The sequence below is a fragment of the Protopterus annectens genome, chromosome 10.part0 (genome assembly GCF_019279795.1).
Source record: "Protopterus annectens isolate FY-2018-M chromosome 10.part0, PAN1.0, whole genome shotgun sequence".
Taxonomy (NCBI): Eukaryota; Metazoa; Chordata; order Ceratodontiformes; family Protopteridae; genus Protopterus; species Protopterus annectens.
In genome coordinates this window covers 1,811,440,725-1,811,464,831 of record NC_056744.1, presented here as the reverse complement: position 1 = coordinate 1,811,464,831, position 24,107 = coordinate 1,811,440,725, and the positions used below count along the sequence as shown (strand labels likewise).

The window sequence follows — 24,107 nt, the reverse complement described above, 5'->3', positions numbered from 1 at the left end:
CAGAAAAGTAAAACTGTAGTTTCTGCAAAATGCCCAGTGAACCTTTTGGGTAGAGATTTAATGCAGATATTTGGCATAGCAGTAGTTCCAACCATGCAGGGTATGGAAGCACAGCGACAAATGGACACTTTTGTAGTGCGACCGGAGGGTGAAACGCATTATCGGTACAGCCAGGACTTGGTTACGACTGGTCCAGGGGCAGTGACCAAAGAACTAATGAATGTAGCTATCAGCAAATTCCCCTCCCTCGACATTGACAAACAGCATTTGTTGCATTGTACTTTATACTAACGCAGTACACCAGGTCCTGATAAAGATTATGAACAAGAATTGTTTCAAACCCATGCAAATAGGCTGGTATTGCGAAATTTGTACTGGGACACAGAGGGGAACAGTGTAGCAAGCTGTTCATTGTCCCAGGAATTCTTAACACTGTACAAATCTAATCGACTGCCCCACGTTAGTCTGACTAAGAATAGGACTTTAAAATGGGCAGATTTAGGTGAAAAAGTCACAAGGTGGGAAAAACAGACAGAACTAGAACTCTTAGAACAGGGAGTACAGAAACAGAAACTGAACTGGATCACGCAGACACACCCAGCTGTACACTCACAGGCTAGTGAAGATAGCTGAGTATTACTACTATTAGAAGAAGAAGAGAAAGCCTTACAGGATATACCAGACAGTCTCTGGTCAGCAGGGAAATCAGATGTAGGATTGATACGAACAGCAGGACCAGTTACCATAACGCCAAAGTCAGCTTTTAGACCCCAGAAAAGACAGTATCCCTTGAGAAAGGATGCAGAGGTAGGAATCAAACCTATCATAGCAGCCCTACTCAAAGAAGGAGTCTTAATAGAATCCCCTGATACACCATGTAATACACCCTTATTTCCCGTCAAGAAAGCAAACGGGGAGTGCATATGGTCCAAGATCTACAAGCAGTAAACAATGCAGTTATACCTAGAGCACCAACAGTGCCAGATCCACATACCTTACTGAATGATTTAAAGCCAGAACAGAAATACTTTTCAGTAGTAGATATAAGTAATGCATTTTTCTCAATACCGATACACCCCGACAGCCAATATTGGTTTGCATTTACATTTCAGGGAAAGCGGTATACATATACCAGATTACCACAGGGTTATTGTGAAAGTCCAATGATATTTGCACAAGAAATGGCAAGCAACTTGGCGGGATTCATCCCACGAAAAGGTAGTCAGATTCTACTTTATGTAGACGACATTCTGCTGGCAGCCCCCACCCAGCAAGAATGCAAAGAAGACACGATAGCCTTGTTACGATTTTTAGCTACTCAAGGTCACAAGGTAAACAATGACAAATTACAGCTTTGGAGAAAACAAGTTAAATACTTAGGATATGTGATATCCAAAGAAGGTAGAATACTAGATGAAGACAGGAAAACAGCGATTTTACAAGCACCTAGACCAACTACCAAGAAGGAAATGATGTCCTTCCTGGGAACTACTAATTTTTGTCGGAGCTGGATGCTGAACTATGCTTTGGAATCTGCTCCACTGGCTGATTTAATATTTAAAAAGCCGATGGCTGCACAGAATTTGTTACAATGGACACCTGAAGCAGAAGCAGCTTTCTGTAAGCTGAAACAATTGATAGCGTCATCCTTAGTTTTAGGATTACCGAACTATAACAAGCGGTTCATTCAAACTGTAGATTGTAAGCAGGGTTATATGACATCAGTGTTGACACAGCAACATGGGAACAAACAACGCCCAATAGCTTATTATTCATCACAGTTAGATCCAGTGGCGCGATTCTTGTCCCACTGTGTACAAGCAGTAGTTGCAGCTGCAATGGCAGTGCAGGCTTCAGCCTCAGTAGTATTGTTCCACCCTCTTGCACTGAGTGCGCCTCATGCAGTCGCAATCATTTTACTGCAAGAAAAAGTAGCATATCTTTCTCCAGCTAGACATCTTTCCTGTATGACCATTCTGTTGGGCCAACCTCATATGACAATTGAGCGATGTACGACTTTGAATCCATCAACCTTGCTTCCAACCCCTGTAGATGGCAAACCGCACTGCTGCCTGCAGGAGATTGAGCAAAAAACATTACCCAGACAAGACCTTACGGATGTTCCCTTGGGTGATGCCGAGGTGACATGCTATGTGGATGGCTCGTGCAGGAGGGGTCCTACAGGACAGAACCTAGTGGGGTATGCAGTTGTTTCTGATACTGAAATTTTAGAAGCAAAATCTTTGCCACACAACTTATCTGCACAAGCAGCAGAATTGATTGCCCTAACAAGGGCATGTACCTTAGCAAAAGGTAAGAGAGTGAACATTTATACTGACAGTCAGTATGCTTTTTCTACTGTACATGTTTTTGCGCAACAGTGGAAAAATAGAGGAATGATAACATCTACTGGTAAACCGATTAATCATGCACAACTCATTTTAGATTTATTAGACTCAATTCAGTTACCTAAGAAAGCAGCTATTTGCAAATGCGTAGCTCATACAAAACAACAGGACAGAATTTCAAAAGGTAATCCACGGGCTGATACAGCTGCAAAACAGGCAGCTTCAGCCACAGAAACTTCCCTTTTTAGTGAAGGATTACAACCTTCAGAAATCTTAGATTTAGAAATGTTAAAAACAATGCAGACACTTACTACAAATCTTGAGAAACAAAAGTGGATAAAACGAGGAGCAATCCTTGAAAAGGGACTGTACATCTCCAAGGAAAAGAAACCAATTTTGCCATCTAATTTATTTAGATATGCAGCATTGTTGAACCATGGGCAGAGCCATGTCTCAACAGGGGGGATGGTACAGTTAGTAAATCGAGTATTTACAACATATGGGTTTACAAACTATACAAAAATATTTTGTGCAGTATGCCATGTTTGTAACAAGCATCATGCACAAGGGGCATTGAAGCTAAAGCGAGGAAATTTTCCAACACCACCATATCCGTTCCATACCATTTGTATGGACTTCATAGAATTGAATAAATGTGAGAATAAGAAATACTGCTTAGTTATTATAGATATGTTTTCCAAATGGGTAGAAGCGTTTCCAACTAAAAACCCAGATGCAGCTACGGTTGCAAAGGTCCTTGTTAAAGAAATTATACCCAGATTTGGGATACCAGAGAAGATTTATAGCGATAACGGGGCACATTTCCTGAACCAAACAATTCAGCGACTTAGTCATTATTTTGGAATTTCGTTAAAAAAACACTGCGCGTATCACCCCCAATCTGCAGGGCTAGTAGAGCGGCACAATGGGGTACTGAAGAATAGACTTAGGAAATTGATAGAAGAAACACAGAAAAACTGGGTGCACTGTTTGCCTTTAGCACTGTTGAGTATGAGAACTGTTCCAAATGCAAAGGGACTAACTCCTTTTGAAACTTTGTTTGGGAGGGCTTATTATACACCTCAGTGGAAACCTCTCATGTCTACAGAGCAGGAGGCTGACAGTTCACTTGCAGAATACATGAGAAGATTTTTGAATAACAAACTTTTGTAGTTAAATTCTGTTTCAGATAAAGAGCAACTGAAATCGGAAGTGTCAGTAGCCCCGGGCACTTGGGTCTGGGTGAAGATTACGAAGCGGAAGAACTGGAGCTCTCCAAAGTGGAAAGGTCCATACCAGGTACTGCTGTCAACACCCACTGCAGTCAAAATCGCAGAACGAGCTTCTTGGATCCATTCGACGCACTGTAAACTGGTTAAAAACTTTGAACTTGACAAAAACCTTGTTACTGTTGCACAACAGGAACAAAATGGCCAGAAACAGAGTGAGTAGAGACACTGAACAATTTCAGAGAATTTGTACGATTGTTTTTGTTGCAATATTGATCACACTGTTCTTTTTGCTGTGGCCATACTTTTTCCCTGCCACAAAGGTTGAACTAATTAGACATAATGAACCAAACATAGACTGGCATCCGAACTTTAATACCTATCAGGCAATTACACGTGTATACGCAGAGACTTTCAATGTTTCGAACTGCTGGGTCTGTACGGCCATGACCAAACCAGGCCCAAACCCTCTGACAGAGTTTTTTCAGAATGCCTTTGAGGGGTGGGGTTCCATCTTTATGAACATACTGATTGCAATTGGGGTAGGTTTACTCCTAATAGGAGTTTGTATTTGTTGCGGAATCCCCTGCATGAAGAAATTAATGAAAGAACTTATAGATATATCCGTATCTGAAACTATGTATCAAAATACTGAATTTGAAGAGCTGCTAGAATGTGAGACACTTTCATAAAAGGTTCAAACGAAATTACTTTCTTAACTGCAAATCCTAAACGGAAGAGGTTAGGAAAAGAAGCAAACTGTTTATCCTTTTCTTGAAAATAGAATAAAAAGTATTAACAGGAGGGAAATGTTAGAAAAATATGTATTAATATGTGTGTGCTTAATAACAAATTAATAATCAAGTGTTTTTAATATGCTTTTCATTCTATTTCTTATGCACTGTGATTTTTATAAATTGAGTTTCATATGAGGCTGAAAATAATCCTTATTGAAACTGCAGCATGCTTACTGAAACTCGTAGGCTGCCCTCTGACCTAGTAACTGCTTGTACAGCAATATTCTTGTTTATGCCTTATGAAAATGTACTTGAAAAACAGGTGTTAATCTGCTAGGTCAGAAGCATATGAATAGACAATATACCATTGAATAAATGTAATGATTTCAGACAGGCAGCTTTGTTCAGAGGATGGGAACCTCTGAAGCTGCAGTAGTTAGAGATAAGCTAGACAAAAGCTCTTTAGGGAAATGAACTGCTAGCATTGTATTCGATTTAGCTATAGTATCTTGAATGTAACATAACAAGTATCTAATTGAAAGTAACCAAGGCCATGTTGTTTTCCTCAGGATGTTTCACATAAAAAGTGTTTAAATCAGCAGAAAATCATGGGAAAGATGGTCAGCAGATGATGACCAAAAGGTGGTAATTTGTTACGTCAGCATGGTAGGACAGGATTAATTTGATAACCTATAAAAATAAATGCATTTTCTGTTTCTGGTTAGACAAACTCTGTATTAGCATGTTTTGTCTCCTTGTCGCAAGATTAAAGTGCCTTAACCTGAACCAACCGTGTTTTGATCATTTTTAAAGTAAATTTTCTTTTGACATACACCTTATATGTATGCCTGATATCCATGATTAATGTGTACGTACACTCTGTGGGGTCCTTGTGTTTTATTGGGGACCTCAACACTCTATTACAATTACACCTCACTTCTGGGCTTACTGCTGTACTCCAGTTGACATATTTATGTTATGTAGTGGGTTATGGAACATATGACTGTATACCAATTCCTTTCACAGGTTCCGTTTGATTTTACTATAGTGAAGACTTGTTTGCTGCTACCTCATTCTTCTGAACTTCTGTGATGGCTTGGTGGATAACTACTGTGACTATGGTGTACAGGGTCCTGGGATCGAGACCTGCACAGCTGTTTATTTTGTTGATGGGCAGAACAAGGGCCATTGGATACAGAGTCATTAAGGCACTTTTGAGCAGTTGTAAGTGGGTTTGCGTGACGGTAAGCACTGCTAACCTGCTGTTACATCTGATTACACACTGTTAGCTTTAGAATTGCTTAACCAGTGTGGGCATTGCTTACCACTGCGCAAATTGCCTTAAGCCCGCTTACAAGTGCTTAAATATGCTTACTACTGCTTATTTGTGCTTGAACTTGCTTACTAGTGCCTTATTCATTATGACAATGACACCTCATATGTGCATTTACTGCAGTACTCCAGTTCATAAAAATATGTTATTTAGTGGGTTATGCAACATAAATATTACTCATAACGTGCTTTGCCATGGAAAATGGGATCTGCTGCAGTAGAGCTTGAACCAGGAATACCTGATCATAAGGCAAATGCCCTGTCTCCTATACTATTGCTATGCTGTTTCATTTGCATTTATCTTCCTTGTTATCCTCTTCAGCCATTTAAGCTACATTATCTGTAGATAAGCGATGGGCACACCCATGCACCTACGGTTAGCTTTACTCTGATTTAAAAAAAAATAATAAAAGGGTTTCTTCATTTTATTTATATATACTGTTGCTGTTGTACACATGGGGGACTGTTGGATGGGATATGTGGACACCTATGAGTGGTCTCACTCATTTCTTACCCCTTTCTGCTGTTCTGCAGTGCCGGGGCATGTATATTCTGAGAGCTCTGCTGTCAGATATGCCTCCTGTACTCTTACATGCTCTGTGTAAGATTAGGAGCTGAGGTAATTTACATCACATATCAAATGTGCAGCCTGTCAGATATTTTTATAATTACACTAAAGGCACTGTATAGGAAATGCAGTTTTAGTAGTTCAGAAGCAAGGAATAATGACTACACAATGTTCTGAAAAGGAAAACAAAAATCCTTATGTGCACCTTTAAGAACCTAGCCAAGGGCTTGCACAAGTGTATAAATACTGAGCATGTGTGAGCCTGACTGCCATTTTGTAGCAAGCTGTTGAGATGTAAGCATGTATGTCTGTGTAGTATGTCAGTTAATCACTTTGTTTATATTTTATACTGCTGCTATCCATCCTGATGTGTTTCTGTGTAATAAAGCATATAAATGAACTACCCAGCCTGTTTGTCTTCAATTGTAAACCAAGACGAACAACACCTTATACAAAACATCACACAAAAATAGTTAAAAACAGTGAATTCAGTTACTTCAGGACTTCATTTACAAGGTGGTGGAAGGATAAATTACAAAGATGTGAAACAGTAATATTTTTGTGGACAATGAACATTACACAACATAGTTTGATCAACCAGTTAATAACCTGACAACAACTAGTGTAATTTTGTGTACTTGCCTAGGTTGGTTACTTATTTATCTGTCAAATAATTTTAAGATGCTTTCACAGAAAAGAAGAGCAGGTGAGCATTGGCTTGTACCCAAGTTCAGTACAGTGGAACAGGAAAGGAATTAAATATTAGTACATGACAAAAATAGGTTAATAAGATAATAGCCATATAAATACTGACATTCTTTCAAAGGAGAGATGCCGAAATACTTCTATCCACCCTCATTCAAGTCTTAGTCCTCAGAAGGCTTTTCATACTGAAATTGTTTTGTATGAAACATTTACCTGGTTTTATTTTTTATTCATTAAATATGCACCTTAGCAGCGTGCTGTACACTGCGTAATTTGGTTTTAATAGGTGAAGAATCACACCTTGTTTTTTTTCCATTCTTTTGTCATTTCTAATATATATATTTGGTTTTACCACCCTTAGTTTCCCAAATAGTTTTTCATTTCTAATCCTGTCTTCCTTAGTACCCACATCACTCTGCTTGTATGTATGGGGGGGTTTCTCCCTTTGTAGGGATGATTTGTCCTTTGGTAGGTACCTGACCAGGCATATGTACCAACTACAGTGACCTCAGAGGTTCCTTACAATTAGAATACGAGGCATAACAAGCCTGCCTTATGCAGAGCACCTTAAAGCCCTTTCCCTCTACTCATTCTCCTATAGACTGCTGAGGGGTGATCTATACCTGGCTTACAAGGCATCTGCAAATGCCATATTTATGAATATTCTACATATTCATAAGTCAAACAGTACCAAAAATACAGGGTCTAAGGGCCTGAGTTTTGTCTGACAATGTGTCCCACAGACTGCTCCTATTTTTGAACAGGCTTCCCATCCATGTGAAGCTGAACTCATCTATTACCCAGTTTAAGTGCAAGCTAGACAAGTCAAGGAATAGGAAATTTACACCAGGCCTGGCACCCATGTCCCTTATGGACAGAGGTAGTATAAATTCTTGGCATCAGTGTCCTGTTTGGATACAGGGCATCATTATTCTTTTGGGAAAACTTGACTAGACATAGAACCCCCCCCCCCCAGGTCATTAGCCTAGTAAGACTCTATGAATGCATGGAGTCACACATTCTTTACAGGCAGTGAAAGCAAAAGTTCAGGGATGTGGCCTGTCAGCTACTGCTGGTTCAGCTTTTCTCAAGCCTCTCTCTTTGGACTTTGTGCTGGGAAGATAGGACATTGCTGGAACAGTACATAAAATACTAGGACACAAGTGCCTGCTTCACACACACACACACACACACACACACACACACACACACACACACACACGCATGCATGCACACACACACACACACACACACACACACACACACACGTGCACAGCTGTGGTCAACTTAGTGTGTCCAATCCACCTACAGCATGTCTTGACAAGTACTACATTTTCAAAATTGTAAATAATTCCTACATGCAGAGATTTAAAATGTAACAAAAAAGTAAAGTAATTTACTAATACTCATTCTTAAAAAAATACACATATATATATATATATATATATATATATATATATATATATATATATATATATACATACATATATATCTATATATATATATATATATATATATATATATATATATATATATATATATATATATATATATATATATATATATATATATATATATATATATATATATATATATATATATATATACCAGGAAATATAAAAGGTTAGATGCATCACTGGTATGTACTCACTGTTGCCTACAAAAGAAACCAAACCAGTTCTAATGTTTTTCCATTTTGTTACTTCCTAATCAGAACTTCCAGAATCACTGACATTGAAAATGTTTTAGTCATTGCTTTTGATAAAGTTAGTCATAATTTGTGAATGTGAACAAACGTTGCAAACATAAAGGTGTGTAACAAAATCCCCAGACACCATGGAGATCTCTTTTCCTGCAGCTGCAATGTTCTTACTGGATATCAACTCTATTCACATATATCTTCTGCTTCACAGTCAAAATGAAAGAAACAAGACATTTTATAAAGTAAGACAATAGTTTTGATTCTTTTACAGAAACTAGGTTCTGCATTTCTCTGTACCATCACTTTGATTCTAGGAAAGGGAACATTAATATATTTATGTATTAAATTCAAGTAAACATGTTAATTTGTGTCTTACAAAAAGGTTACAAAAATAACTGTCAGCAGTAGTGTAGTACAAATAGAAAGAATATTTTTATTTAGTTTTCTTATCAGCTGCTCTTCACAGTAAAGTCACTTGCTCAATATCCTGGATGTCGTCTAGAAAATCTTCTTCCCCTGTTTCTGTTTCCTCAGTGACCATCTGCAGATTTGTTTTTTTTCCGCAAAACATACTCCCTAGTTTGGACCCGGCTACTCCTCCTCCTACCAAAACTGCTTGCCTTAGCCACTGCCCCGACTGCTACTGCAGCAGCCCCAGCAGAGAGAAGTGCACCAGTAGCCATGCCAGCACCTACCACAGCTCCAGCAAGGCCAATCCCCACTGCGCCCACAGCACATCCAGCTTTGATGGCACTAGTCTTGAACTTCTTTTCATATCCAGAAATATAGTTCTCTAAATCCTCCTGGAGCTGATTTGACAATAAATTAAGGAATTCCTGCTTTTTTTTCTCATCTCCCTCAAGCTTATTTTTACACAAAGCTAGAAGGTCTTCAAAAGATAGTTCCAGTTTTTCCTTCATCTCTTTAGGCATAGTCTTCAAGATTTTGACAAAATTGTCCGAGTTCTTCTCCTATAGTTTAAAAAAATAAAGGGAGACATAAAACAGGAATAATGTTACTTACAGACAGGGATATAATCTGTGTTAGAAATATTCACATCAGACACTTTCATTTAGCGCTACAGAAATCCAATTTACATTTTTTGGGATTATGAGGTTTGAAGGGAGGTCTCCATTTGTTTTAGAAAACATTGCAACTTACAACAAAAGACAGTTAAAGGAAAACTCCACCTTAGAACTCAAAAAACATATTTTTCCATTGTATCTTTGTTTTTGAGCTATTTTAATGCCCCAAAATCACTCCAAGTGCTTCTTTTAAAATTTTAATGTGTTTCTCTCAAAATGGCGGATGATGGGGCCTGCCTTGGTAATGTGATCTTGTTTTCTTGCTTTCACTCCTTCTTCCCAGAATACATTTCAAGTCCTCTTTATATGACTCATGCCAGACATAAGGATGTGGTGCTATTTTCTCATGCCATTAAAATATAATGGCAGGGCTGTGAAGCACTGTCATCTAAACACATCTTCTGTAACAGAGCTGCTTCTAGGTTTACCTGACTGAGCTTCATTTATGTGTCTGTCAGAGCTTGTTCTATGCTATAAATAGCTATTAGCTACTTGCAGAAAAAGAAAGTAGATAAATAACATTTCTTGTAAGAGGAATTTTTTGTAGTTTTAAAAGATATGACAAACCCTCCCTCATACTCTCATGTTGAGGTGTGAAAACTCTCACTGCAGTAAATGATCATTGCTGTGCATTTACAAGTGACAAGTAGTAGGACTCTGTCTGCTGCTTCCCAATGCCTTCAGTGGGAGGATTTTTCTGTGTCATGAATGATGCAAACTTAAAATGAGCTTTACTAGTTTCTCAATTATTTCTGTCATGTTCAACCTCTTTTTTCTATTTCATATTTATTTATACTTTCGTAACCAGGAAAGAGAACTGGTCCCAGGACCCTTTTCGGCTACAACTTAGGCTACATTGGCAAAGATTATAACAATTATTAAATGCACTTAGCAATACAAAGAAAAAATATGGACATGAAGACATTCACCAAGATTGCTTTTACAACACATAGCCAATGTGTGACCGTGATCAATTAAATAATTTTTGCAACATTTGCTAGAATGTATACATTAATAATGTTTAACTTTACTATGTTGTACACATATTGCACACACACACATACACACACACACACACACACACACACACACACACACACACACACACACACACACACACACACACACACACACACACACAGTATGTGCCTGTGTGTCTTTGTGTATATGTGCATGCGTATAAAGTACATTTACAAAAGCATATGAGTGAGCGTGTGCGTGTGTGTGTGTGTCTGCATTTAAACACAGTTAAGTACTTCTGACTTCCTTTTCTTAGTGTTTTTAATGCAAGGGCACTCAGCAAATGTATGTTAAAGTTAATTCAGCTGTATATCATGGTTGCACTCTAACAATTTAAGGGGTGACTCAAAGTCAGTGAGAATCTCTTACAATGGATCTGCATATACCAGATATGCATCCCCCTCTGGAAGGATGCCACAAAAAGCTTATAAGATTGTTTTATGAACAGTATCCATGTCGCCTCACAGCAAGAGGTTCTCCCGTTCAATTCTCGGCTGGAGAGCCTTCTATGGGAAGTCTGCATGTCCTCCCCGCAGTGGAGTGGTGTCCGAAAGACATGCATGAATGGGCGTGCCTTCGTTGAAGGTTGGGTGTCTGGCTGGCACTTTGGCACTGTAAAAATCTACTGCCAATCATTAGCGGACCGGAGTTCCGCTGTGGCGACCCCTAACCGGGAAAAGCCGAAAGAAGAACAACATCATTAGTGCACCTAGTTGATAGGGATGCCACCTGGCTCTCTGCAGTTCTGGCCTGTGTGTGTTTGGGGGAGGGAGGGACTTGAAAATTCTAAATGGATTGACTGAGCTAATTGCTTTGTTTTGCTATGAAAGAGGAGTGTTACGTTCTCCTCCCATTTGCAATAAAAACAGTGGAAAACAGTTCCACAGCTTTCTGTCTTTTTAGTATTAGCTGCTGTGTTCCTGACATTAGCAGGATTAATTGCCCATCTAAGATTGACAGCAGTACCTGACAGGGTAAACTACAGATTTAACTGTGTCTAAGATATGTCATGCAGGTGGAGATGATTTTCTCTGCAAATTATGTGAGATGTTGAGTTTACAAAAAAAAAGTAGATGGGCTTTACCTTCCTTTGACTCCAATACAAGGAAATAAAAGTTTTAAAAAATGCAAGCAGGTTTCTGGTACCTACACAGTCTTGAAACCATATTGTAGGGAGAAAAGAAACCTAATGACTGAGTTAAACTGTATGAGATGGTGGAGTTTTCCTTTAACTGTTATCTGTTCAAATGAAGACCTTATCTTGCAGAAGGGGTATCACAGTACACATCAAGAAAGGCTCCCTAACTTGAGCTAGATAAGTTGTAATGTGACACTGATGAGGCTGAATGTACCTTGCAAGAGTTGCTCCAACTGAGACACCAGCCTATTCCCTGGACCAGTCCACTTAGCCAGTTAACAAATTAACACATTCTTCACAGAGACTATTAAATGCTTCATAAAAAAAACTGTTACTTGCATCATGGTGTTTAAACTTTCACCTGAGGCATCACCAAAAATTCCGTACCAAAATTCAGTCCCTGCAAAAACTGTTACCTTGTTCTTTAGTGGATCTTGGACTCCAAAAGAGTTAACAAGTTTGACAGGGAGACAGAACCTGTTTTTTTTTTTAAAAAACAATCCATGGGCAGCCTCTGTTGGTTATGTGACACTGCATGTTCTAGGGAGGGGCCGTCTTATGCAGGATGTTTCACACGGTTGACAAGGTCCCAGGCAGCACCAAAATAGGGTTCTAATTCATTTCCCAGTGGTGCTGCTATCCCTTCCAGCAAGGCTTGCTGCCTGCTGTGGTGAAATTCTCAGACAGGTAAAGAGTGAACTTGATTAAACCAGGTGCCAGGCAGTGGTAGAAACCTGGTTTGTATCACAACAGGCCTCAATCAGGAGTTTTTAGTGGAGGTACAAGAATATCTACGCAAGGTCTCTCATTCCAGAGAAGATCACACTCTTACCATAGGCCTTGTTCTATTCTTAACGGACTTCATTGCCTAAATTAAAGAAGATTCCATGCTCCTCTGTCCTGAAATGGGCAAGGCACAGTATCAAGAAATTATTATCTGCTCTACATAAAGGCTTGGACATTCTCAAAACATTTTGCTGGCAACAACCTGGAATATGTAAGAGATGCTACTTGTTTTAAAGGCATCTTCATCCTGTCATGAAGAAGAATAAGTAATTTTTATGGATGCATGATAGCCTTCTATGTGAAGTTTCTGATTACATCAGGAAAGGCTTCAAATATTTTGAATAGAAAACTTTTGGGGCTCTATGAATGCTTCTATTTACTAGAAGTCTGCAGTTATACACCATCAAAAAGTGAAGTCTGAATTAAATTTAATGAGCTTAGACTGAAGCACTTTTAATACACATTTCTCATTTTCCATCTGGATGCACTTTATGTACATTAATATGGTTTTACAGATAGATGACATTACAGTGAGGTCTACATTAAGCTGAACAGTTAAGAATACAAGCCATCAGAATGATACACCGCTTTCAATTCATTAATAACACTCCTCATTTCTGAACTGCAATGGATTGCCATTTTCCTGTTAGCACAGACTTTCTCAAGATTGTGAAACAGACAGCCTGTCACAGTACTGTGTTAAGATATCTTCTTCAGACACATGAGGTTCTGGGTTCAGTCCTGACCTCCTCTCACAGTGTGAGTAAATTATGCTGACAGTGCACAGAATTGTCACTGTTACCTGTGAGCAAGTTGCTTTGTGTGGTCCAGAGTTTGATTCTCCCAACCTTCATTTGCATACTGGGTCCCTTTGATCAAGTCACTTTGTCCAAAGCACTGTGTGGTCATTAAAAAAAAAAAATGGACTAGGCTCCTCAATGGTCTTATGGACTGCACAAATAGTAACTACTTATGCATCCCTGAATCTACGAACGTTAAACAACCTTAAGAAAGTTGCAAGTGCTAATGAAGTCATTGATTAAAATATACTTAAAACATTAATTAATGCACATGAAGGGTTTAAAGAGCTTGTAACATTTTGTGCCTAAGTTTAACATGCTGAGCAGTTAAGGAAAACCACTGTAAGTCACAGACACTTGCTTAGTGGCACCAGCCGCCAAAACAAGACGTGCATCAGCAAGACACCACCGTGCCACGTGATCATAAGTATGCATCTTCCAGTTGCTGCAAGATGATGCTAACAGACCTGTCCCCTGTGACAGACAACTGCATGTGTAACATAAGTGGCTCTGCTTTAGACGTACCTGATGTGCAGCATGAAGCACATATTCACATCTGTGATAAAGAAAGCAGATATACAAGATGATACAGCACTCTAATGGAATGATTTGTGTATGGCAATGTCTCCATAACCTTCTGAATATCGTTAGGTACAGATCTACAAAATTATGTTAGGACCCATCAGTATTTAGTGCACTTATGATAGAGACTCTTGTATTAAGGGCTTTAATGCAACTCTTATACTTTAACCCCCATAACTATAACTCTGTTTACTTACAGTCTCATTCGTGGGAGGTCAGAATGCTGTATGCCACTGTATGCAGGACACGTGAGCCACGGCTGATTATGTGTTGTTGTTTGGCATTTGGAAGAACAGTGCACATGATCCGCTGATGTAGCAGCTTCTCGATAGTGTGGTCACACTGCATTGGTGGTTTGTGCCGTGAGTTTAATGTGTGTGACCGTACAGTAGTATTTCATACAGTTAAACCTAGTTTTCCATTAGTACTGCATTGCAAGTTACTTTTGTTATGAAGGATAGTTTGAATTCAGCAGGTTGTTTAAACCAGAACAGTTTACAGGCTTCTGGTGTTGTCTTCAGGTACCACACCACACAGCACCTCTGTGATCACTAGGTATTGTCCTCTCAAGTGATTATGGCAAAACAGATTTACATTCCACAGGCCAGGGGAATCAAGCTATAAAACTACTTCTCACTAACTGAGGAATGCAATATATTGTGCAAATTTCTTTAGTAATAAAATACAAGAAACATAAAGCATAATTTTAAAAGACTGCAGACAGATATGTATCAAATTATATATTTGAAAGTTTAAATGTTCTATGTGACATCAGTAACGCTATATGAGCACTGGCGGTCCATAGAATCAGAAATGGCTGACCTCGGCTGCCAGTTCTCATACTCTTGGAATACATGGAATTTCACTTTTATGGTACTAACGGGGTCTTAAGAACAACAAATTGCAGAGATCCAGTTTCCATGCAAGTACCCAAACAGCATCTTACCTCTTGCTGGAGAATCTCATGAAACTGGTTTCTGATGTTCTCCAGCTCCATTCTGTTGTTCAGAGTAATAGCCATCTGTCAAGGAAGAACATTTAGAAAGCATTAACAAAGCTCCGGGGTTGCTGCTTACCTGCAGCTGTGATGTGGGTGTTGCAGTTTCTATTCTAGTTTTCTGAAAGGGATTAACATTTCAATTAATCAAACAACAAGAATAAAAGGCAAATGGCAGCATCATTCTCAAAACATATTGCAACACAAATACTGTGTGTTGCAACATGTGTGGAATCTTAAGCCAATGTAACAGGCATGATGTCCTCTTATATATGCTCTGTGATTGCTACCCTGTTATTAGTGGGTCCAGAGTCTCACTGGTAAGGGGCACTGTGGATCTCATGTTCAGCACTAAGTCTGATGTCACTGTGTGTCAGTCTGTAAAAATGCCACAGTTATCTGCACATCTGCTCTTCCTGCCACGTAAAACCAGTACATGACCAGCTAAGGCTTCAAAAAGAGCACCGCTTACTAATTCTGTACACAATACTCACAAGCTTGTTTGTGTGTGAGTGGACGTGTGTGCATGTTTATCTGAGTTATTCAAAAAACATTTAAGTTTCACTGATTTTCCTGCTGTAGGTGGATTGGATACTCTAAATTGGCCCTAGGCATGAGTGCGTATGTGTGTGTTGTGTGTGCCTTCTGTGGAAGGCTGAGTGCCAGGCTGGCAACTCGACATTGTAAAACTTCACTGCCAATCATGAGCAGACAGGTGATCTGCTGTGGCTACCCCTAACCGGGAAAAGCCAAAAGAAGAAGAAGAAAAAGAGAAACAATTTGAAAATGTATAAAAAACATTTTTTCTTCAAAGTGGTAACATCTTCTTCACCCCCCCCCCCCCGCCAAGATGGGAGGGTCTGTCCTTTTGCAACTCCCCAAACTTAAAATCAGATGCAGTCTACCACTGGCATACACAATATAGAAGTGCATGATGTTTCAACAAATCATGATTAAAGAAAATTGAAGAAAGATGCCTGATGAACCTACCCTCATGAGAAGGTAGGTATGCTGTGTATCTATGTATGTATGTGCGCACATGTTAGCACTAATGTGCATGGATATATACTTGTCTACATTATTTCATCACCACATTTTTTTCAATGCAGCACAGTCCATCAAGACCAACTCATCAAGTCCTGAAGCATCAAAACTACTAAAAATCACAGCAACCCCCCTAATTAAACAGATAAATTACTAAAAACCACAGCAATCCTACCCCATCATTAAAAGGATAAATTATTAAAAAACACAACAAACTCTTAAATCATTAAATAAAGTACTAAAAAAACACAGCAAGCCCCATCATTAAACAAATAAATTATTAAAAACCACAGCAACTCCATCATTAAAAAGATAAAAGCCCTAAAAACCACAGAAACCCCCTATCATTAAATTACTAAAAACCACAGCAACCCCACTCTATCATTAAATAGATAAATTACTAAAAATCACAACAATCTCCATTGTTAAATAGATACATTTCTAAAAATCAAAGCAACCCTCATATCATTAAATAGATAAATTACATAGCAACCACACCCCGTCATTAAACAGTTAAATTACAAAACCACAGAACCCCCATATCATTAAAAGCCGTTATAATTAAATAAATTACTAAAAAACACATTAATCCCCCATCATTAAATACATTACTAAAATATACAACAACCTTGCCCCATCATGAAATAGATAACTTACTAAAAACTACAACAACCCCAGCCCCATCATTAAACAGGTAAATTATTAAAAACCACAGCAACCCCAGCCCCATCGTTAAAAAGGTAAATTACTAAAAACCACACCAACCCCAGCCCCATCATTAAGCAGGTACATTACTAAAAATCACAGCAACCCCAGCCCCATCATTAAACAGGTAAATTACTAAAATCCACAGCAACCCCAGCCCCATCATTAAACAGGTAAATTACTAAAAACCACAGCCTGGCACTTGCTCACTAAAGCAATTATATAAGTCAGCACTAAAAAATTAAAATAACTACACCCTCACAAACTCCCCTTGAGTACATTGTTCCCCATTGGCCCTTTTTTTCATTTATAAATGAATTCCCAATACTATTCTAGCATGTCCAAAGGTCAGTTGTCACTCTCCTCTCTAGTCCAGCTGGTGAATCTGGGAATCTTGAGGCAATGTTACAACTGCCTCATGTACACAGACAACCCTCTCCTCCTCCCAGCAAATTCCAACACATGTGAGAGATGCAACCAACTGGAGGCTAAGCTCTCTCAACTCAGTACTGGCGTAACCAGTCAGGAGGAGAAGGAAACCACACTCACCACAATTCCAGTCTCACATAGACCTACCACGACAGCGAACCAAACACATAAACACACAAAAACATACTCGGAGGCTCTAAATAAAAATCTGCCTAAGCAGCAGAGACCTCCAAATCAGACACCCAAGCAACCACTACCCCAAAACAAAACACGTGCAACACATAGCTCACAAAGCCAGTGTGCCAAACAGTCACAGCCCTTAAGGCTAAACAACACACCTGATACACTTGTAATAGGTGACTATCATCAGGCACACTGAAGTCCCGCTCACCAGGCTGAACAAGGAGAAGGTCAAGGTGAGCTGCCTGTCGGGCGCTAGGATCTGCCACATAACACAAGCACTCAGGTCACTCCAAGGCAAGTACAAATATGACTCAGTCATTGCCCATGCTGGTGTGAATGACCTGAGACGTACCTCCCTGGACTACATGAAAAGAGACATAGAGGAGCTCTCTGAGCATGTAGCTCAGGCCGGTATGACCCTGACCTTGAGTAGCATCTTACCCTCACCAAGAATGATGCCACAATATGAAGACAAAATGATCAATTTCAACAATTGGCTTAAGTATTGGTGTCATTCAAAGGGGTCCAATGCCTGTCAGCCTGGGATGACATGCTCGACAAGCCACAATGCTTCACTAGGGACAGCTTGTACCTGAGACCCCTGGGCTTTCAGATATTGGCAAAGGCTCTTTCCACCCCCATAGTGCCTTTTTTAGGCAAGGCTCAAAAGACAAACCCACCTCCATAGGTATCGCAAGGGATAAGAAACTAAGAGTAATGCTACTCAATGCCAGAAATCTAAACCTCAAGATGCATGCACTCAAAACTCTCCTTAGCATGGAGAACATCGATATCTGTGCAGTAACAGAAACCTGGTTCAAGGCTCCCGAGAGCATCCCAGCACTACCAGGTTATACCTGATACCATGTTTTTCGCCCCCAAAACTTGGACCGAACCACAAAAGGAGGGGGAGTATCAATATTCGTCAAAGATACCCACACCTCCAGGTTGGTGGCACAGCACGAAGCATCAGAGGCTATCCATGTGCAACTAACAGTGGGTAAAACTGCCTTCCAGTTCATAGCCTGCTACAGACCACCCTCCCAAACCCAGGAACCCCACTCAGCCTTCCTGAGAACACTGGAAAATATGAAGGTCTCTCCAAACACCATTATATTGGGTGACTTCCAACTATCCAAACATAGACTGTGAGCATTACTCTAGCTCCAACACCCTACCCCAAAGGTTCCTAGAATTTATAAACTCAAATGCTGTGGAACAACTTGTTACCACTCCCACAAGAGGGAAAAACATACTGGACCTGATCATCACCAACATGGGGACTCTATGCTCCAGACCAGAAGTGTATCCCTCACTGGTAAGATCAGACCATAAACTAATCTCACTGGATATTCACATCCCAGCCCCAGCCCCTGTCCAGAAAACGACAGTGAAAAACTTCTCTAAAGCAAATTTCACACTCCTCAAAACCGAGGTGGAATCCTTCAAAGCCTCCGGGCTTGTGGAAAATGTGGCCCAGACCGCAGAATCCTTTATAAATGCATTCTATGAACACCTTCAGGAATGCATGGATCATGCAATCCCAAATAAAACCAAGACCCAATCCTCCAAAGGCAGGCGTCCTGTCTGGTGGACCCCAGCCATAAACAAACTATACAATAGAAGGAGGAAGCTACTACATGATAGAGCAAAATCCCAAAAAGGGAAGGCATCCCTGATCAGTATTAGCAAAAAACTATGGGCACTCATAAAATCGTCTTAAGACCAGCTTTGAGAAAAAAATTGCACAGGGCACTAAGGATAATCACAAGGCTTTCTTTAGTTATATTAGGAACCTGGGTGGGAATTCCCAGATATGCTCAGAATTAGTCCAAAATGACAAAAAATACACCAAACCCACAGACATTGCCAACATCCTAGCTGACAGGTTCAGTGCAAACGTCTCCCCCCCCCCCACCAAAAGGGCAAATATCTATCCCAGCAGAGTGCTGCCCCCCTGACAACTCAGATGCTCAGGTAAGAGCCACCCTCTCCAAAGCAAAAAACACAGCATCAATGGGACCAGACGGTGTCCCAGGCTGCGTCCTGCATGAACTCCAACAAGAACTAAACCCAAACATAAAACTACTATTTAATCTCAGCCTTACTACAGGATATGTACCCAAAGAGTGGCGTACAGCAACAGTGGTCCCTCTCCACAAAGTTGGTGCCTCAACAGATCCTGGAAACTATCGCCCCATAAGCCTGACTAGCTTGGTCTGCAAAGCTATGGAAAGGATCATCATGGGCCTCATAAATAAAGATATTGGGGACCTATAGACACTGGATTCTACCCAGTTCGACTTTGTTAAGGGCAGATCCTGCCTCTTAAACCTGGTCTATTTCTTTGAAACAGTCACCAAGGCCATTGACAAAGGAAAGGTGGTCCACACAGCCTACCTGGACCTCGTAAAAGCCTTTGATACAATACCCCACTCAGGCATTATAGATAAGCTCACCAGCTTAAATATAAACCCCTATGTCACTAGATGGGTTGCAAACTGGCTCAAGGACAGAACCCACATGGTTAGAATTGCTGGAGCCATGTCAGACTCCAAACCAGTTACAAGTGGCATCCCACAAGGCTCAGTCCTGGGACCTCTCTTGTTCGGTATATATTTCTCGGAGGTACAGGCCAACACGGAAGGACTGTGGCTAACCAAGTTCGCAGATGACTGCAAACTGGGCACCATAATCGACTCTCCAGCCGACAAAAGCATCCTACAAAAGGGCCTCATAGAAACAGACAACTGGTGCAAGAGCCATGGCCTCAAGCTAAATGCCAAAAAGTGTATAGCCATCCCCTTTGGCAAAAACAAAGTGCCCACAAATTACCACATAGGTGGTAATCCACTAAGTATGGAAGATGTAATTAGGGACCTGGGGACCCAAGTTGATAGCAATCTCTCATTTGACAACCACGTGGCCAAAGTGGTTAGAAAAACATTTTATATAGCCCATCTAATCATGAAGGGATTCACATCTAGATCAGAGGAGGTCATCATGCCTCTTTACTCATCCCTCATCAGGCCCATAATTGAATACAATGCCCCTTTTGGGATGTACCTAACCAGACACCTGCAGCAACTGGAAAGACCCCAAAAGTACCTCACCAAGAGGATCAAAGGGCTCAAACAGATGCCATATGCCGCCCGGTTAAAGAAACTCCAGCTCTACTCAGTGGCATACCGCCTGCTCAGAGGCGATCTGTGCCTGACATATAAAGCCATGTCCAACCCGGAATTAATGGACATGCTGCACCTCAGAAAATCCAAATTCCATTGAGCTACGCGCTCGAGAGATTTGAACCTCAGCACTGAAATAAATAGGACATGCTGGAGGGACAGATTCATAACCCAGAGGCTCCCTTCACTCTGGAATAAAATCCCAGTCCAGGTTAGGCAGAGTTCCTCATTGACTCTCTTTAAGAGGAATCTTGATGAGTGGATGGAAGATTGTAGGTTTACCCCAGGTATCACTTCTGTGTCACTGTTAGACAGAGGCACAGTATACTAACCTCGAAAAAGGGCATTACAAAACTCATTTAAAATGGGTTGCAAAAGCCAAACACACTCTGGCTAGCCTTATAAATACCCTAGGGCAGATAGCCTAGTATGAACCTATGAACCTATGAACTCCTATCATTAAATTGATAAATTACTAAAAAACCACAGCAACCCCATCATTAAATAGATACATTACTAAGAACTGCAGCAACCCGCCCCATCATTAAATGGTTACATTACTAAAAAACACAGCAATTCTGCCTCCACTACTAAGTAGATAAATTATTAAAAACCACAGCAACTCCATCACATCATTATATACATTACTAAAAACCACAACAACCCCATTATTAAATTACTAAAAATTACAGCAAACCTGCCCCCATCATTAAGTAAATTGCCAAAAAACACAGCAACCACAACCCCATTAAACAAATAAATTAGTAAAATCCACAGCAACCCCCTTCATTAGAAACATTACTAAAAACTACAGCAACCCCACCCCCACCATTAAACAGATAAATTACTAAACCACAGCAAACTACCACATCATTAAAGATAAATTGCTAAAAAACACAGCAACCCACATCATTAAATAAATTACTAAAAACTGCAGCAACCCTGCCCCATTATTAAATAGCTACATTACTAAAAGCCACAACAACCCCAACCCACCGTTAAATAGATAAATTACTAAGCCACAGCAAACCCCCATCATTAAATAGATAAAATACTAAAAACACAGCTATGACAAAGGAGGATACTGCCAGCCCAGCTAGCTTGAATTTTTTGTAAATAGTTATATTTCATTTGTGAATATCAGCATGATTTATATCAGATTGCTTGTGTTATAACTGTATTAGAATTGTGCCCCATGTGTGTGTCAAGCTGCTTGTACAGACATGTGTGTTGAAAAGGTATTTTCAGGGTGCCGTGTTTGAAATGTGCCTGTGGTGTGCCCTGCTCAAGGAGAGCAGAGATGTACATGCACTATTATAGCTGTTTGGATATATGCATTTTGGCAATGGAAATTAGAATGCGGGAGGTTAACTTTAGATAAATGGCTAAAGTTGGATTGCTTTGTAGGCTATGCAGTATGGGATGGTCAAGGGAGCCTGCAGGATTTTTTGCAGGGGGGTGCAAACCCAGAGCCCCACCCACATAGCTCACCCAGCCAACACAGCCCCACCCAAGTCCACCCACCCAGCCCCACACAGCCATTCCAGTGTCCCATTACTTGGCTATTTCTCCCCATTTACTGTAGACACTGTTCAAATCTGTGTGCATACTGTTTTATGCTTTAGTTCTACAATGATTACAGGCAGTTGGATTTAATTTACAACTTTTATTTCAAACATTATAGCCCAAACACCGTGACATTTACTAAACCTAAACAAAGCAATAGTCTTACAATGAAAACAGACTTGGCATTAAAGCTTCTCTACTTTTGAAACTCACATTCAATGAAACAGCATTGAAATCCACATTCAAAGAAAATGCATCTGGCCAGTGGCAGGTTATTTACCTTTGAACTGTTTTCAAGCAATAGGCTCCTTGCACACCGTTAGGGCCATGCAAAAGTTATTTGATTTACCTGATTGTATTAATTATAATATATAATTGAATTATATCCCTTGTATTATACAGCAGCACTTGTTTGAGTGTCTCTGCTGAAGTAAAAGTAATCTGAATAATTCCACATTAAAGATATCTGAAACTAATGAAGATGTTGTTGCTAGAAAACAATTGTATATTTCAGTGTTTCATCTACAAATTCAGTGCCTGCTGCCGTCAAAGAATAAATTGCCTATGTTAAATTAAAAAAATGGTAAGCTGGTATATTGCAATAGAAAATGGATGACAAGCTGAAAAACAGGTTCATAGTTTAGGCATCTCATCCAAAGGAGGACATCAGCATACAAATGTATATGCTGTAGGAATAGAACCTCAAGCCTTTACATTAAGATGCAAGTATTCTACTTGTGGTGCTACTAACATAGCTTTAAAACTTTATACCACAACAGAGATACCATTTGCTAAACAAAACAGTTGCACATTGTAAATAGACTTGGCATGAGCAGCAGTGAACTTAGCTTACCTTAAAACTCACAGTTCTTTGAAAATGCACTTGAAAATTCCACCTGTTAACTCTAACTTGGGCATTTCACTTTCTCTCACAAACATACGAGTAACAGGATTTGTGTTGGCATGCATTTTCTAAAACTGAAACCTCTTATACACACACCAAATAATTCTGGTCAGACTTTAATTAGTTCTGGGAAGGTTGCACTGAACGGCACAGTGCTTGAGCTGAAGTGGGTGAAATCCTGGTAGCCAGTGATAACTGATCTGCAGCTCAGCAATGTGAAGCATTTTTAGCAGAGCATTGTTTCATCACTACCTATTGTGTTTGAACATAAGCTGTAGTTATCTTAAACATTTGCCTTTTTTGATTACTACAGAGTACATTTACCCACCAGAGCTATTGTGTTTTGACTTCAGTGTGGAGCTAGTTGTTGCAGGGCTTGGCTTTTAAGTAAGGTAGCAATGCTTATTTACCATATACCATTAAAGCCACCCAACTACAAGTGTACTAACACACAGACACTGCTATAAGACACTGGTCTGCAATAAAATGTAATGAGCTTCTGAAAATACTGTAATCCTGTCCTTTTATTACAATGAATATAAAATACTTCGAAATAAGGTAAAAAATCAAACCCTCAGAAATTTTGGAAAGGTATCTCTACTCTACTTAACCCCAGCAAACCAGATATTTCATTGAATCCATTTCCAAATTAACATCATCTTTCTCTAACACCACTACATTCTCCAAAACTCCTTACCATCCCCAACCATCTCTCTACCCTACTCTGCTACTACTTCCTCATTCCCATCTACTAACTCCCATCCCTCCACTCTCTCCTACTCCTACTCCTCTTCATCAGCTCTCTCTGCCCCTAATCTCCCTCTTCACACTTTAAACCTATACCCACTTCTACTATAAAGAAATTCTTATGAAACTGAAGCCATGCACCAATCACATGGATTCAGACCACATCATAGCACTATGACCCACCTCCTCTCCTTCCCCTTTGACACTGTAAATAAAGCCGACCTCTGACACTCTCTCACAGCTGCTACTAAACTAAACTTCTCGGCTTAAAACCTATCTCTCTCCTTGAACTGGTTCTCCAGCTACTTATCTAAC

The 24,107-nt window shown here is 39.9% G+C and overlaps 1 protein-coding gene across 1 annotated transcript in view; it reads right to left on the bottom strand.

The window, feature by feature from the left end:
• Nucleotides 1–9,037: 9,037 nt before the first annotated feature.
• Nucleotides 9,038–24,107, bottom strand: part of LOC122812882 (RING finger protein 112-like) — a 28,675-nt gene continuing 13,605 nt past the window's right edge. Inside the window, exons 2-3 of the mRNA XM_044084921.1 lie at nucleotides 14,979–15,053; nucleotides 9,038–9,592 (exon numbers count right to left, since the gene is read on the bottom strand). Coding sequence (XP_043940856.1) covers nucleotides 9,152–9,592; nucleotides 14,979–15,053 — 516 coding nt within the window. The 3' untranslated portion in view covers nucleotides 9,038–9,151. The remainder of the gene's footprint in view (nucleotides 9,593–14,978; nucleotides 15,054–24,107) is intronic.